Source organism: Microcaecilia unicolor, chromosome 1 (genome assembly GCF_901765095.1).
Source record: "Microcaecilia unicolor chromosome 1, aMicUni1.1, whole genome shotgun sequence".
In the NCBI taxonomy this organism is placed as follows: Eukaryota; Metazoa; Chordata; class Amphibia; order Gymnophiona; family Siphonopidae; genus Microcaecilia; species Microcaecilia unicolor.
In genome coordinates, this window is record NC_044031.1 from 612,187,036 (window position 1) to 612,204,715 (window position 17,680).

General features: G+C 44.9%; 1 protein-coding gene across 1 annotated transcript in view; it reads right to left on the reverse strand.

Moving 5' to 3' along the window:
• LOC115480808 (lymphocyte antigen 6E-like) overlaps positions 1-17,680 on the reverse strand; it is a 60,209-nt gene that overhangs the window by 11,522 nt on the left and 31,007 nt on the right. The window contains exon 2 of the mRNA XM_030219731.1: positions 8,545-8,664. Within this exon, the coding sequence (XP_030075591.1) occupies positions 8,545-8,664 (120 nt within the window). The remainder of the gene's footprint in view (positions 1-8,544; positions 8,665-17,680) is intronic.

The following is a 17,680-nucleotide window of genomic DNA, read 5'->3' on the forward strand; positions in this document are numbered from 1 at the left end:
TATGTAAAAGCAATTCATCAACCAATTCTGTGCTCAAAATTCACTGAGAAGTCCTTTTACTAAGGTGCGCCGAAAAATGGCCTGCGCTGGTGCAGACATGTGTATTGGACACGCACAGGTCCATTTTTCAGTGCGCCTGCAAAAAAGGTCTTTTTGGGGCAGAAAATGGACATGCCGCAAAATGAAAATTGGCGTGCGTCTATTTTGGGCCTGAGACCTTACCGCCACCCATTGACTTAGCGGTAAGGTCTCACGCATTAACCAGGCTGTAATTATCAGTGCACATGCAATGCCAATTACTGCCTGGTTAGCACCGCGCACTGTAGTGGACAAGTGTATAAAATGAAATTACCGCCAAAGGCATGCGGTAGCTGGGTGGTAGTTCAAAATTGACGCACATAGGACATGCGTATGCACCTATGCGGCTTAGTAAAAGGGCCCCTGAGATAATTTAGATCCCTTAATAGCAAGATAGTGTTGGTAGGCATGCAATAAATACTTTTTTTTTTGCCCTGAGAACAGCAGTGGTAAGAGAAAATGTGTGTACTGAATGAATGTTTGCAGTATAGCAATTCCTGATTTAATTATTCATCTGTTATCAAATCTAAAATATGACAACAGCAAACTTCCTGTTCCGGGGCAGAGGGAGCATGAAAACGAAGAGCCAGCAGGCGCGCGGCACCCGGGGTTCTTTCGCCGGGGGGGGGGGGGGGGGCATCGGCGATCCGCCCCGGGTGTCAGCCCCCCTAGGAACGCCACTGGTCTATCCACTTCCCCCAAACATGCATCTGGAGCTGGCAAAAGCTGAGTGTGGGGCTTGAGGAGAGGGCGAAAGGACAGAGGAAGGCAAAGCAATATGCTGCACTTGTGGGAGGGAGAGAGGAAAATGTGCACAGGGATGTATGGAAGGGAGAGGAGAGGAGAGAAGGGGACAAGCTGCACATGGATGCAAGGGAGAGAAGGAGACAAACTGCACCTGGATGGAAGGGAAGGGAGAGGAGAGGGGGACATGCTGTACATGGAGGGAAGGGAAGAGGGGGAAATGCAGCATATAGATAGGGGATGGAAAGGAGAGGGGGACATGCTGCTCATGGAGGTTGCTTTTTTGGAAATGTACATCTTTTCTAATTTTGTATTTAGCAGAGTACGGAAGAACATGCATTTCTGTTACTTTTACCAGTATTTTCACTGCTTGTGGAATTTGGCTTTCTTGGGGGTCTCCAATTTTTGTCTGCATGGTTTTTGTGGCTCCCTATTTTGTATCAGTTAAGGGTCTGTCCATGATCTGCATGTGCAAATGAGGTGAGGGATTCTGCTAGCATGTAGTGTCTGTGTAGAAATCTGTAACAGTACAGCTGGTTTCAGTTTCCCAGTAGTGGGTATATTGGTATATAAGATGAGAAATAGTTTGGCAGTAAATCATATGTCAGATTTAATGTCAATAACTTTATTGGGAAAAGAGTTAGCAGATTGGGATGCAGCTCCATTTGTTAAATCTTGGATTAATAACAAACATAGGTTGATTACAGATACAAAAGTGTGGCAAAAATCAACCAAAGTATTCTGCGAAAATCAATTGGCCATGTGGATTCTACAGTAAAGAATATTGTATGTTTTAATATTATTTGTAAATTGGTTGATGCCTGCACATATCATTTGTGCCAACAGAATGTATAATATAGTTATGTACATATCTACAGGTGTTTTTAATTTTATTTATTTATTTATTTATTTTGAGAGCAAGCCTCTTGTCAAACATTTACCAGCACATCATTGGATGGAACTCTGAGTCTTGGGGGTGGGAGAGAGACAGGACTTGGGCAATGGTTGGGGTGGGGGATAGCAGAAATTGGAGGACTGAGGGGAAGGTTGGATTTGGGGACTAGTGGGATGGGGACAGCAAGGGAAAAACAGGGAATTGGTAATTATGGGAGAAAACAGGGATTCAGATTGGATGAGCAAGTGGGGACTTCAAAAGATTTGAGAGAATAGAACAAGGAATTTGAGCATGGGAGAGGGGCTTGGAGGATGAGCAAATTTGGTACATTAGAGGCCTGGAAATTGGATAAGGATGAGTAGGGGAGTGTTAGATGAAGGGGGTATGAATGAGAGTATGAGAATGTTGTAAAGAAGAGGGATGAAGGGTGGGGATGAGTTGAGATGTCTGTGGAGGGTTATGTGAGAAGAAAGAATCTCTAAAGGAGTGAAAGGGTAAAAATGAGGCAAAGGAGATGATGAAAAAGGGATATTGAGATGCTGGAAGGGGATAAAAGTCAGAAGAATGGGCTTGAGACTAGGGAGCAAATAATTGACAGGGAAGAAGATAGAGCTTGGAGGAGATGAAAAGCAGAGGACAATAAGAATATGTAAGATCATAAGAATAGCCACACTGGGTCAGAACAATGGTCCATCTAGCACAGTATCCTGCTTCCAGGGAGCAGGGAACCGGCATGGCAGACAGCCACACAGCTGCTCCCAGCACCCCAGGAGGTAAGATGCAGAAATCCAGTTAATAGCAACATTCCATGCTACCAATCCTGGGGCCGGCAGGTCAAGCGATGGGTCCTCCCATGTCCATCTTAAAAACAGACTATGGACTTTTCCTCCATGAACTTGTCCAAACCTTTTTTTAAACCCAGATACGCTAATTGCTGTTATCAGAGCTTAACTATTTTTTTTTTAGTTAAAAAATAATTCCTCCTATTTGTTTTAAAAGTATTTCCATGTAATTTCATTGAGTGTCCCCTGGTCTTTGTACTTTTTGAAAGAGTGGAAAATCGATTCACTTTTACCCATTCTACACCATTCAGGATTTTGTAGGCCTCAATCATATCCTCTCTCACCCATCTCTTTTCCACGCTGAAGAGCCCTAACCTCTTTAGCCTTTCCTCATATGGAAGGAGTTCCATCCCCTTTATCATTTTGGTCGCTCTTCTTTGAACCTTTTCTAGTGCCAATATATCTTTTTTGAGATATGGCAACAATAATTGAACGCACTACTCAAGGTGACATTGCACCATGGAGTGATACAGAAGCATTATAATATTCTGGATCTTATTTTGCATCACTTTCCTAATAATTCCTAGCACCCCTGTTTGCTTTTTTGGCTGCCACCATACACTGAGCAGAAGATTTCAGCGTATTGTCTACAATGACACCTGGATCTTTTTCTTGAGTGCTGACTCCTAAGATGGACCCTAGCATCAGGTAACTCGTATTCTTCCTCCCAATGTGCATTGCTTTGCATTTGCCCACATTAAATTTCATCTGAATGCCCAGTCTTCCAGCTTCCTAAGGTCTTCCTGCAATTTTTCACAATCAACGTGCTTTGACAACTTTGAATAGTTTTGTCATCTGCAAATTTAATCATCTCACTCGTCATTCCAATTTCCAGATCATTTATAAATATGTTAAATAGCACTGTGTCGCGTTCTTGAGGCCTTGGCATGCTGTCAGGTCCTCGAGGCGGAACTGGGAATAGCGAGTCCTTGGACCCCTGCCGAGGAGCGGCAGAGGCAGGCAAGACCACCCTGGAGCGGAACACATGGAAGGGCCGGACGACCTCTGGATTGGAAGCAGGCAACTGGAACTAGCAGAACAGGAACCTCTTCACCTGCACTTAGCCACCGTTCCGCTGGAGTTGAGCTCCAGCGTGCAGGCGGCCGGCAGGACTTGCAGGACCAGGTGGAACTGGAATCCAGAGGACCCGACCCCGGGTCTAGGAAACACGAGGGAACAAACTATACTAGACTGCCCTAAGCGCTGCACGCAGCCGCTAAGCCAGACACACCGGACAGACTAGACAGACAGAAGCTTATCAGGAGCAGAGCCTTAGGGCAGACATGCAAGCAGGGAAAAAGTGGAGACAGGGAATACCCACAGGGCAAACCCACTAGCTAGGTCGAGGCAGGTAACAGGATAAATCCCCCAGAAGATACACGCTAGCTAGACAGATACAGGAATCAGGATACATAAGCAGGGATCCGGATCAGCACACAGGATATACAAGCAAGGTACAAGGTAGACACATGGGACAGAAGGTAGCTAGGCAGAGCGGAAAGCCGGATAACACTAGCTAGCCAAAACCAGGACTCAGGACGAACAAGCAGGGACCAGGATGTGCATACAGGATATACAAGGTTCAGGCTGTGCACACAGGGAAGATGGCAGCTAGGCAGAGCGGAAAGCCTGATAACCCTAGCTAGCCAAAACCAGGACTCAGGACGAACAAGCAGGGACCAGGATGTGCATACAGGATATACAAGGTTCAGGCTGTGCACACAGGGAAGATGGCAGCTAGGCAGAGCGGAAAGCCTGATAACCCTAGCTAGCCAAAACCAGGACTCAGGACGAACAAGCAGGGACCAGGATGTGCACACAGGATATACAAGGGGGAGTAGGGCAGGCTGCAAACACAGACAGGGAAACCCGGGCCAATATTCAGCATTTAACCACCTAATGATGACCCCACTAGCCAAGTCCTTATCCAACCAAGACCTTAACCCTTTCATCTATGCAGACGATGTCACAATATTCATTCCTTACAAATCTAAATTGACAGAAATCACCAATGAAATCAAGATCAGCTTGAACATCATGGACTCTTGGGCAAATGCATTTCAACTAAAACTAAACAAAGAAAAAACACACAGTCTCATCCTCTCATCCCTACACAGCGCAGATAACCTCACAATTATCAACACCCCAGATTACACCCTCCCTATCTCAGACAGCCTGAAAATCCTAAGCGTTACAATGGACTGCAACTTAACACTAGAGAGCCAAGTGACATCCACAACAAAGAAAATGTTCCACTCAATGTGGAAACTCAAACGCGTGAAACAATTCTTCCCGAGGGGAACATTTCGCAACCTGATACAATCAATGGTACTAAGCCATGTAGACTACTGCAATGGAATTTATGTGGGAAGCAAAGAACAAACCATAAAGAAACTTCAGACCGCTCAAAACATGGCAGCTAGGCTTATCTTTGGAAAAACGCAATTTGAAAGTGCAAAATCCCTTCGCGAAAAACTACACTGGCTACCAATCAAAGAACGCATTGCTTTCAAAATCTGCACTCTGGTTCAAAAAATTATCTACGGTGAAGCTCTGGGATACATGACAGACTTGATCGACCTACCAACTAGAAACACATCCGAATCAACACAAATGTGCCTAAATCTGCACTACCAAGCTGCAAAGGACTCAAATACAAATCAACATACACATCCAGTTTTTCCTACATAAGCACACAACTGTGGAACGCATTACCAAAAGCCTTGAAAACTACGAACGACCACCTAAACTTCTGGAAAACACTAAAAACTAACCTGTTTAAAAAGGCATACCCTACCGATCCAACATAAATGCCTGATCTCTGCAACACAACAAAACTTAAGAATGTAATGGACATAACACAATTTCCACTTTCCATGTGTCAGTCTTATAAATTCTTTTCCAGGTTGGCTTTTTCATTTCTTCTTTCTCCTATTGTCGTCTTTCTTTCCCATTCAATCACCAAGAAGTCCCACACCCACTCATCTTCTGCTCTGTTCCCCTTCCCCCTCACACCCCTAGTCTCACTGATCTTCTGCTCCTTCTCCCTCCGCCACCCACACCCTCTAGTCCCATCCATCTTCTGCTCCCTCTCTCTCCCCCACACCCCCTAGACCCATTCAAATTCTGCTTACCCCACCCTACCCCACCCACTTATTTTCTTCTCTGTTCCTCTTTTCCCCACACCCCTAGTTGCATCCATCTTCTGTTCCTTCTCCCTCCCTCTCACCCACCCACATCCCCTAGTCCCATCCATCTTCTGCTTCTTCTCCCTCCCTCCACCCACACCCTCTAGTCCCATTCATCTTCTGCTCCCTCTCACTCCCCCCACAACCCTTAGTCCCATCCATCTTCTGTTCCTTCTCCATCTCTCTCTTACCCCCCCCCCCCCCCCGGTACTCTCATCGCCGCCTGGGCCCACCCTTGTCTCTCTCGTTCTCCTTCCAGCCCCCCCCCCCCCACCACTGCCACCGCCACCAAAGCACTGGAGTCTTCCAGTTCTTTCTTTCCTTCCAGCTCTGCGGCGCCTGGTATCGCCCCCCCCCCCCCCCCCACCAATCTTCCAATCCCCTGAGCTGCCAGCAGCCTCAGCGAGAAAGCAGAATGCATGCTGCTTTAGACCTGCCCCAGAAGTCCTTCTCTCTCCTACAGCTTCCCGCCTACACAGGAACAGGATGTAGATGTACGCAGCACTGTACACTGGACATGAAGAGACAGTCCCTTCCGTTAGCTCAATGGCTGGTTTAAATGCTCACACCTAAATGCTCACACCCTCCCTGGTTCATGCCCCCTTGCAGTTCCATACGATAGATTCTGTGTGCGCAATTTATAGAATGGTGACTAATGGCAGTTAGGCATGTAGCTGCTAATTAGTGCCAATTACAACCAATTAACACCAGTTACAGCAGTAATTGGTTGTTAATGCAATTAGCATTTAATTATTATATTAAATTATGTGCAAAACTGACACTATGCTATAATTTGTGCACACAACTTTGCGTGTTAAGGAGGGAATTCTATATATGGCAACAACTTGCACATGCAAATTTGGCAGTGCAGCCAAACTACACACACAACTTAATTGATTAAAAAGCCCCGATAATTGGGCAATAATAAGCAATTATCGGCACTAATTGTCACTCATTAGAAATTACGTGCGCTACTTTCTAAGCGAATTCTGTAAAGTGGTATGCACAAATCACAAAAGAGGGAATGGCTATGGGAGGGGTATGAGCGGGCCATGGGAATTCCTAAAAAATTACGTTCAGTGTTACAAAATATGCCCAATTTGTGCCTAAGTTAATTGCGGGCATTTACACCAGGTTTTAAATGGTGTAAATGGCCACGCCTAAATTTTAGTTGCAGGGATGGGCGAACGTGTATTCTATAAACCGCGTGTAACTCTAGGCTAGGTTTATAGGATAGTACTAAGCATGTTTTTTTTCAGCGCCATATATAGAATCCCCCTATGTGTAAAATTGGGACTACTACTACTACTACTTGACATTTCTATAGCGCTACTAGGGTTACGCAGCGCTGTACAATACAGTTTATAGGATTACTACTACTACTACTACTGCTTATCATTTCTATAGCGCTACTAGACGTACACAGCACTGTACATTGGACTTGAAGAGACAGTCCCTGCTCGACAGAGCTTACAATCTAATTAAGAAAGACAAACAAGACAAATAAGGGATAAGGGAATTACTAAGGTGGGAATGATAAAAATGGGTGCTGAACAAGTGAGTAAGGGCTAGGAGTTAAACGCAGCCTCCAAAAGGCGAGCTTTTAGCCTAGATTTGAAGATGGCCAGAGATGAAGCTTGACATACCGGCTCAGGAAGTCTATTCCAGGCAAAAGGTGCAGCAAGATAAAAGGAACAGAGTCGGGAGTTAGCAGTGGAAGAGAAGGGTGCAGATAAGAGAGATTTACCCAGTGAATGGAGTTGCCGGGGAGGAGTGTAGCGAGAGATAAGAGTGGAGAGGTACTGAGGAGCTGCACAGTGAATGCACTTGTAAGTCAATAAGAGGAGTTGGAACTGTTTGCGGAAATGGATAGGGAACCAATGACGTGATTTGAGGAGAGGGCTAATATGAGCATAGTGACACTGGTGGAATATAAGTCATGTAGCAGAATTTTGAACAGATTGAAGGGGAGAGAGATGACTTAGTGGGAGACCTGTGAGAAGCAAGTTGCAATAGTCTAAGTGAGAGATGATAAGAGTGTGGATAAGGGTTCTGGTAGTGTGCTCAGAAAGGAAAGGGCAAATTTTGGTGATATTATAGAGAAAGAAACAACAAGTTTTAGCAGTCTGTTGAATATGTGCAGAGAAGGAGATAGAGGAGTCAAAGATGTCCCCAAGGTTACGAGCTGATGAGACAGGGAGGATGAGAGTGTTAGCTACAGAAATAGAGAACAGGGGAAGAGGAGAGGTTGGTTTAGGGGAAAAGATAAGAAGCTCAGGCTTGGTCATGTTTAGTTTCAGATGGCAGTAAGACATCCAGACAGCAATGTCAGACAGGCAGGCTGATACTTTGGCCTGGATTCCTCCTGAAATTTCTGGTGTGGAGAGGTAGATCTGGGAGTCATCAGCACAAAGGTGATGCTGAAACCATGGGATGAGATCAGAGTACCAAGGGAATAAGTATAGATGGAGAAAAGAAGAGGTCCCAGGACAGATCCCTGAGGTACACCAACTGATAGTGGGATAGAAGTGGAGGAGGATCCACCAGAGTATACACTAAAAGTATCATGGGAGAGATAAGAAGAAAACCAGGAAAGAATAGAGCCCTGAAATCCAAGTGAGGACAGCGTATCAAGGAGCAGGCGGTGATCAAGTGTCAAAAGCAGCAGATAGATCAAGAAAGATGAGGATAGACTAGAGACCTTTGGATATGGCCAGGAACAGGATTAGTGGGTGAATGCCTCCTGTAAGCTGGAGGGTACCACCTTTCTAATGGAAAGTCTCCTTAAGAATCTTACCGATCCCTCCAAACTGCACCGCGGTCATACACTGGTCATCAGAGTTCGGGCAAGTGACTGGTTTCAGGCAGTTCCAGTTGCTGGTCTGTGCCTCGCACTGAAAGCATACCAAAGAATGAGCTGGAAAGTAAGCAAATGAGAGCAAAAAGTGTCATTCATCGATGTTAACCTGTTTAAACACAAAGAACATAAGAACTTCCAACTAGGTCAGACCAAAAGTTCATCATGCCCAGTATCCTGCTTCCAACAGCAGCTAATCCAGGTAAAAATTACCCAAAACAATCCCAATAAAATCAATCCATCGCTGCTTACTTACACCCAGGGAGAAGCAGTGACTTTCCCAGGTCTACCTTGCTAATAATGATTCATTGACTTGTCCTCCTGGAACTGACCTATAATCTTTGTTAACAGATTTCTGTACATCTTCTGGCAAGAAACTCCACAGCTTAATAGAGGGTTGAGTGAAAAAGATAGATCTTCCAATTAGTTTGAAAAGAGCTATCTATTACCTTCATGCAAAGTCCCCTAGTCTTAGTGCTGATTAAAATGCAACAAATATTCCATAACCACCTGCTCCACCCTACTCATGATTTTATAGACAACAACCTGATTCTATAACGCTGCAACTAATGCACAAATTTGTGCACACAAGTTACAGAAAGAAATCAGTTGTGTGCATTAATTAACTTAATAATCAACCACTAAGCCTCCCCAGCCCAACCATGACCTTCTCCTGCCTCCTCTGTCAGTACCTCCTGCCCTCCTCGAATTTGGGGCAGGAGCAAAAAGAAATTGTATCTTCCTCTCCCTGCCGACGCCCCCCCCCCCCCTTCTTTTCTTACCTGGCCGCCTGCCCGATTTGCTACCTCCCTAAGGCTCCTTCCCCAGGAGTTCTGTGCACAGAAAAAAAAGAGCTGCCGGTATAGAGCCACATCTGCAACACTCACTCACAGACTCACAGACAGCTCTGGTTGGAACCTCCCCCTTTGACACACTTCCTGCTGCCGTTCCGGCAGAGCGTGGCTGTGAGCCTATGAGTGAGTGTTGCAGCACGTGGCTCTATACCAGCAGCTCTTTTTTTTTCAGTGCTCAGAACCGCTGGGGAAGGAGCCTTAGGGAGGTAGTGAATTGGGCAGGCCACCAGGTAAGAAAAGAAGTGAGCGGGGGGTGGGCGCCGGCAGGGAGAGGAAGATACAAGTTTTTTTTTTTCCAGTCGTCAGAACCGCTGGGGAAGGAGCCATGGCTTTGAACAGGGGGGGTGGGGAGCTGGCTGTTGTTTTGAAATGGGGGGTGGCCACGGGAGGTGGGGGACCCCAAGAAGGTTAGATTGAGAACAGACCTGTGAAGATGTGATTTATGTGCCCTAATGAAAGGTGAGTTTAATTTTACTTCCATTTAATTTCAATATAGTCCATCTTATTTTATAACACCAGGCTTCCTAAGGCACATTACAACAGCTGCTAAGATGAACCCATCAGGAAAAAGGATATCCTCACTGAATTTGGCCATTTCTATTGTATAGAACAGTGTAGAAAAATGAGCACAAAATAGAGAGTTTATAACTTGCTGTCTCTATAAAATATTTTTAAAGCTGTTTTAGTGGTATTCAATTTTTATTTCATGATATTTATATCTATATATGGAAAGTTTTCAAATAAATGAAAAACTTTCAAATAAGTACGAATATATATATATATATACACTAGTAAAAAGGGCCCGTTTCTGTTTGAAAGGAAACGGGCGCTAGCAAAGTTTTTCTCGGAGTGTGTGTGTTTTACAGAGTGTGTGTGAGAGTGAGTGTGTGATAGAGAGAGAGAGTGAATGTGTGAGTGTGTGTGACAGAGAGATTGAAACTGGGTGCGAGAGTGTGTGTGTGAGAATGAGAGTGTGCCAGGGCCTCCCCTCCTTCCAGTTCCAGGGTCCTCATCCTCCCTAATACCAAAAAGACCGCTCTAGCAAAAATAACTAACTGGTGCTTATTTTTTAGAAAATGGAGAAAGAAACCCTCAGAAACCATAGGCCAAATTGCCTGGAGGTTTAGAGCGTGGTTAGGACTGATCTTTTGTGTGCTTGTTATTGGTGACAGCCAAGCCAAGGAGATTGTGAAAGTTGTGTATTTTCAGCATACTCTAACAGCACTCCGTTCCTGAAGAAGCCACGTTTCTAGGCGAAACGGGTTCCCGTAGAACGGACAGCGATGAGTGCCTGGTTCTAACACACTAAAAAGCTAAGTGTTATTTTCCTGATATGCTGATGCGATAATCTATTGAAAAAGTATTTGAATGACTTTGAATCCTTATATATGAACTTATTGAAAGAAAATTACTTTGTTTACCAACAATTTAATATTGAGGCGATTAAAAACTCTATGAGCCCTTCTTTCAAAATGGAGTTTTTTGGCCCAATGATCGAACTATAGCGTGTGTTACAAGTTGATGCAAGATCAGTCCTAACCACGCTCTAAACCTCCAGGCAATTTGGCCTATGGTTTCTGAGGGTTTCTTTCTCCATTTTCTAAAAAATAAGCACCAGTTAGTTATTTTTGCTAGAGCGGTCTTTTTGGTATTAGGTTACTTTTTTTGCTCTAGAATACTGCTTTTGTTCAGTTTGATTGTATCCTCATCCTCCCTCCCTCCCTCCCTGGGTCCTCATCCTCCCTCCCTCCTTGGGTCCTCACTCCCCCTCCCTCCCTCCCAGGGTCCTCACCCCCGCTCCCTCCTAGGGTCCTCATCCCCCCCTCCCTCCCAGTTCCATTCCTTCCAAGCATGGTTGCATAGCTGTACAGTGACATGCATCATCTTTCATTTTTGCTTACCCACATCGCTGTAGCGCACCCGTTTCTGATGGAAATAAAACGGGCGGCAGGCAGGCACAACTGAGGCTCCTAGGGGCGGCGTTTTTTTTCGTCAGCTGGGGGGAGTTTCGGGAGGGTGGAGGCGGTTCGGGAGAGGAGAGGAGAGGGAGGTTGGCGGCTTTTATTTTTAGGGCGGTTGGTACTCCTCCCCCTGCCTGGGTTGCGGTTTTGCTTACCCACATCGCTGTCGCGCATTTGTTTCACTTTCCCCACTGTGCAACAAAACAACTCAGGCTCCAAGGGGTGTCGTTTTTTCGTCAGCTGGGCGGCAGCAGTTCGGGAGAGGAGAGGGATGTCGCCGGCGCTTTTTGAGGGCGGTTGGCAGCGGGAGGAGTAGGGAAACACAGTCCGCGTGTTTCCCTACTCCTCCCCCTGCCTGGGTCGCGGTTTGTTGCTGTGCATCGGGCTAGTGACGTCATCCGAGACGCAGCCAATCAGTGGGATGATCTACTCCATCTACCAGACCACCTTTGAGAGATCCACGGTTCCAGGCAGCCTCAGAACGTTGAAGGTGAGAATTATTATATAGGATATATATAGTCCTCCATCTTTTAAGGCACATCCTATCCAACTGGAACAGCTTTTGACTTTTTACACATGGACCACGCATAGGCAGTTCCTCATTTCTAATAATATTTTGCTATTGTTTTCAATAGCATTTGCTATTGTTTTGGGTGACTGAAAATGGTGGCAAGCTCTGCCTACTGGCTTCAGCCTATATAATGGGCTAGATAGGTTTCCTATGATAGCATTGTGCTTATTTGAATTAGTTTTCCTGTACAAGTTTTGCTTGAATTTTAAAACACATCTTGTCAACAAGGGCAGGGCTAGGTGTAAGCCCCATTGCTGGTACCACCCCTAACCCCACTCCCTTTAGCCTCCCCAAACAGTCGGGCCACCGACCGCCTATGCTTCTATCTTCACATCATGTCACACACACACACACCCTTACACTCAGTGGTGTTCCTGGGTCGTCTGCCACCCAGAGCGGATCGCTGCTGCGCCCCCCCCAGCGAATCACCTCCCCTGTGAATCACGACACCCCCCCCCCCCCCGCCGCATCACTTCCCTCCCCCAAGCGCATTGCTCTTACCTCCTAGGGGTGCAGGGAGCAGTTGTGTGGCTGCCGGTTTCCTGTCCCGAAACAGGACGTAATGTCAAAGGGAGCAGGGAACCGGCAGCACTGACAACTGCGCGGCAGCTCCCTCACCCCCTTGCAGCGTGCACCTGGGGTGCACTGCCCCGCCCTTGGTATGCCACTGCCTACACTCTCAAGATAGACACAATCATACACACAATGCCCCCACCCTTCTCATACACACATACTCTTCATCCTTACCCCTACCTTTGACACCTCCCCCCCACACACACACCACTACACTCTCAACATGGAAATAAACATATACACATATGCCCCCACCCTTCTCACTCCCCCTGCCTTTCCCTTTGAGTTTGTTTCACTTATTATATATTTTGATACTGCAATATTTTGCCCATACTGCTCTGTCCAGAGAGGGAAGGTTCTGGACTTTAACAGCTAGTCAAAAAAATGTATTAATTTAGTCCAATAAAATGGCAAAAATGTCCTTTTTTTTTTGTTTTTAAATCTATTTATTCATTTTTAAAGTGGACTAACATGGCAATCACACTACCAGTATATCCATGTTGGAAAACAAAAAGGGCTTGCATTACCAGCAGTGGCCACAATGTGTCAGAATGTGATATAGACAGAATACATGACTATTATAACTGATAAAGAAAAAATATCCGCCAGAAGGCGGAGAACTCTAGACGTCCCACGGACAACAACAAGAAATGAAATAGAAGTGGGAGGGCGACCAAGGATTCCAAAGACTGAAAGGATATATAATAATAAAGATGTTTATTGAGGTATATTACAACTGATAATTAATTTTACTTACACTGCCCAGAAAATACTGATGTAGTGTTACCACCCCTCTCGGCTGGACTGTAGTGATGTGCTCCCAGATACCTGATTGGTGTAGTCATGGCGAATATCCAGGGAACACACACTCACAGCCTAGGGAGTGGAACAAATAAACTAACCTCGTCCTTTACTCTCAAAGAATAGAGGAGGAAAAGAAGCTAAATTTAGGATTTGTTCCTGAACTGGAAGAACCGCACCTTCAGATTTACAAATTATCTTTTTCTTTATTGAATACAAATGCAAGCAAATTTTCATTCAAATAAACTCAAATTCACAATTAGTGTGTGGCTTAATAGAACTGCAATAACATATTCAACATTCAAATGTAGTTTTACATGTATACCCTTAACTTTTTCTGTTTCTTTCAACAAAATCACCTAAAAAGGCAGAAAAGAACTTTTTCAGATAAATATTTAAATTGTCTTTTTAATCAAAATCAGATATTTGTTGTTATACTCTTTCCTTGCTATTGATGTCAGAATTTGAATCTTTATGGGTATTATGGATGTTTGTGCAAGGATCTCACTTGAACCCAGAACACTTAAGCAAGTCCGGAAAACATGGATTTTTTATATTTGATGTTGTTGTTCTTTAGTTTTCCCTTAAAATGTTGTAAACCAAAAAAAACGTATATGTCCTTCAACACCCTTTGCCAATGTCACTTAGCTGTGGTTGAATTTATTTAGGTGAGGTCTTTCTTGCGTTGGAGCTCAGCTGGAACCCTTCAGAGGATAATTTCTCCAGATTTCTTCTTCCTAAACCTCACTTATAAAGAAAATAATCAGGGAAGTAAAACCTTAAAACTCCCTGCTTGTCCAGGCTCTGGTGACTATTAATCAGTTCTCAATACTGTGGCCAAACTTTCTAATTGAAATAAAATAAGTTAAAGGTTTTCTCACTACAAAACCTATTTCTCACTGTTGATTCCCTGTTCTAAAATCCAGCAGGCTTCACACTGCATTCAGAGATCTCACACAGTAACCCATTCCATATTCAAATGGTGATTCAACATTGTATCTCACAGACTTCACATATAAACATAAAATTTCCCTGCACAGCTATCAGATCAATCTGGAGAATACAGCATCCTCAAACAAAAACAGTGCTGGATTTTCTTTAATCTGCAGTCTGATTCCAAACCCTGTATTGAACTCAGAACTCTCACCAACAACACACCTTTCCCACAGACACAGCTTAATGGCTTCTTTTTCCAAATATCAACTTCACTTCTCTGTCCTTCCCCTGTGCCATACTTAAAATCCTTACACACTTTTTCCTGACACCCTTATAGGCTTTCTCATGTAGTATAATTCCCACCACAAATCAAAGCCTCTCTCACCCTAAAATGGTAAATCACTTATCTCTGGAAATTCAGTGCTATACTGGAACATTCACACTCACCTCAGCTCACTTTCAATATCAAAGTACACTTTTTCAATGTCCCTGATTTCACTTTAAACTCATAAAATATACTTTACTTTTCTTAGATTTCACAGACCAAGCAAACGTTTTATTCTTTCTCACTCTCCATGTTCCCACCCAAACGAGCCCAAATCCAGCCCAAAACCCGCCCAAAGTAAAACCCCGCCCCTGACACCCCCACCCCCGCGTCATCACCCCTGCCCCCACTGTCATCAACCCCGCCCCCGCCATCATCAACCCCGCCCCCGCCGTCACCGGCCCCGCCCCCACCGCCACCGGCCCCCGCCTCCCCCGTCATCGGCCCCGCCCAGAACGTCACTAACCCCGCCCAAAACGTCACTAACCCCGCCCCCGCGGCCGAAAAAACCGCTTCAAAAACCGCCCAAAAGACCCAAAACAAGCCCAAAAAACCGCAACCCGCCACAGGCAAAAATTTCCCGAGGCGGGTCGCGGAAAACCGCCCAATTGGGCGGTAAAACCGCCCACCTGGCAACGCTGCTGGTGTCTCTGCTCACTGCAGTCTCCCTAGCAACTCACCCCCCCCCCTAGAGGAACACCTGATGTCACTCAACCAATCAGCTTGTCAGCTAAAGACTGTTTTTTTTTTCTCTGATCTGTTTAGAATCTCCCTCCCCCATAGAAGTTACTGCAAAACTTGCTATATAGAGAGTTTCAAAGTTAATTTTAACCTGACTTGTACCCAAAACAGTAAGGAACATTTTATAGTACAATCCCCACCGAATTATGGTTTATTCTTTGAAAAATAAAACCATATTTAAGAAACATCTCACACTTTCTTCACCTAACTCTATTAATAATTCACAAACTAACTTTAAACCTTTTCCAGCCAGCAGCATCCACCAAAACCCTGGAACAGCCGAACAGCCCCCCCAGAGCCCCAGGAAAAAAAAACATTTAATATATGTTACCATATATTACAGTAGCAGGATGCTAAAATGCTCTTTCCTGTGTAGCAACAAGAAGATCATTCTGCTCCAGAAAGGAGCCAATCAAATCTGAATAGGAGGAGGTCTATTCTGATGAAAGTGACCCAATAGCACTGAAGCCTCAGTGTTTGGAGGGAAGTAGGGAAGAGCAAAGCTCTGAGTTAAGGAAGGAGCTCTATCTCTTCCTCCCTGGAGATGGTACTACTACTACTAATCATTTCTATAGTGCTACTATATGTATGCAGTGCTGTACATATTTTATGCAAGTACTTTCTCTGTCCCTAGAGGACTCACAATCTAAGGTCTTGTACCTGGGGCAATCGAGAGTTAAATTGCCCAAGGTCGCAAGGTGGGAATCAAACTCAGGTCACCAGAATGAAAGGCTGCTGCACTAACCATTAGGCTACTCCTCCAATAAGGAGCATGTAGGTAGAGCAACCGTAACTGGGGGTCCCCCACCCAAGGGCCTATCTGAGGCTTACTACTACTACTATTTATCATTTCTAAAGCACTACTAGACGTACGCAGCGCTGTACACTTGAACATGAAGAGACAGTTACTGCTCAACAGAGCTTACAATCTAATACCCAGCGATTCTCTTCTCTCCCCTGTCCCCCCCTCAAGCCACCCATACCCAGCGATTCTCTTCTCCCCTGCCCCCCAGCGATTCTCTTCTCTCCCCTACCCCCCTCCAGCCACCCATACCCAGCTATTCTCTTCTCCCCTGCCCCCCAGCGATTCTCTTCTCTCCCCTGCCCCCCTCCAGCCACCCATACTCAGCGATTCTCTTCTCTCCCCTCAAACTCTATCCCCAGTTATTGTGTTATCTCTGATCCCCCTTCTCCCTACACAACATCAAACCCTTCTTCCAGCCCTAGCATCAGCCCAGGCTTAGCTCCCTGCTCCAAGGACTGTGGAGAAGGAAAGGAGAAAGCACAAAGGACAAGGTTGTCAGTGGCGCACAGCTGTCCCCTGATGCTTAAAGGAGGTGAGTAGTGTGTTCCTATACTAACTGAAAAAATCACGGTTTAAGAACACAAGTACATAAATATTGCCATACTGAGACAGACCGAAGGTCCATGAAGCCCAGTATCCTGTTTCCAACAGTGGCCAAACCAGGTCACAAGCACCTGGCAAGATCCCAGAATAGTAAAACAGATTTTATGCTGGTTATCTTAGAATATGCAGTGGATGCAAAAATCCCTTCAAGAAATATCACTGTTGGGTTCAGTAAGGCAGTTAAGATGAGAGTAGTAGTGAAAATAGTTGTTTTTCTTATGGTTTAGTTTTACTTTGTGGTTTCAGCTAGATACTTGCTTCCTAATAAAGTAGTATTTTTTTTTTCTGAAACATAAGTAATTACTGATGGAAGAGCAGAGCTACGTCAGTGATCCACAGCTGTTCCCTGAGCACAATGGGGTTGATGCCAAGAGCCACTGACCAATGACCGAGTGTTATTTATTTATTTATTTGTTACATTTGTATCCCACATTTTCACACCTATTTGCAGGCTCAATGTGGCTTACATAGTACCGTAAAGGCGTTCACCAAGTCCGGTAGAAAAACAAATACAAGGTGATGTTGTGGTCGAATAGGGTATATGTGTTTCAGGCACAATGGGGATCGAAGAGAGGAAAGGTTATATACTGTCCATTACGAGCTTTGGTTTTGCTGAGTTGCAGAGTGTAGGCATTTATGTTGGGTGTGCCTTTTTGAACAGGTTGGTTTTTACTGATTTCCTGAAGTTTAGATGGTCATAGGTTGTTTTCACAGCTTTTGGCAGTGCATTCCATAGTTGTGTGCATATGTAGGAGAAGCTGGATGCATAGGTTGCTTTGTATTTAAGTTCTTTGCAGTTTGGGTAGTGGAGGCTTCTAAAGTGAGCAGTTAGCCAATGAGCTCAAATTCAAAGCATGCAGAAGTTGCGCACTGGTCAGGGAAAGCCTGCCGGACAAATGTGTACAA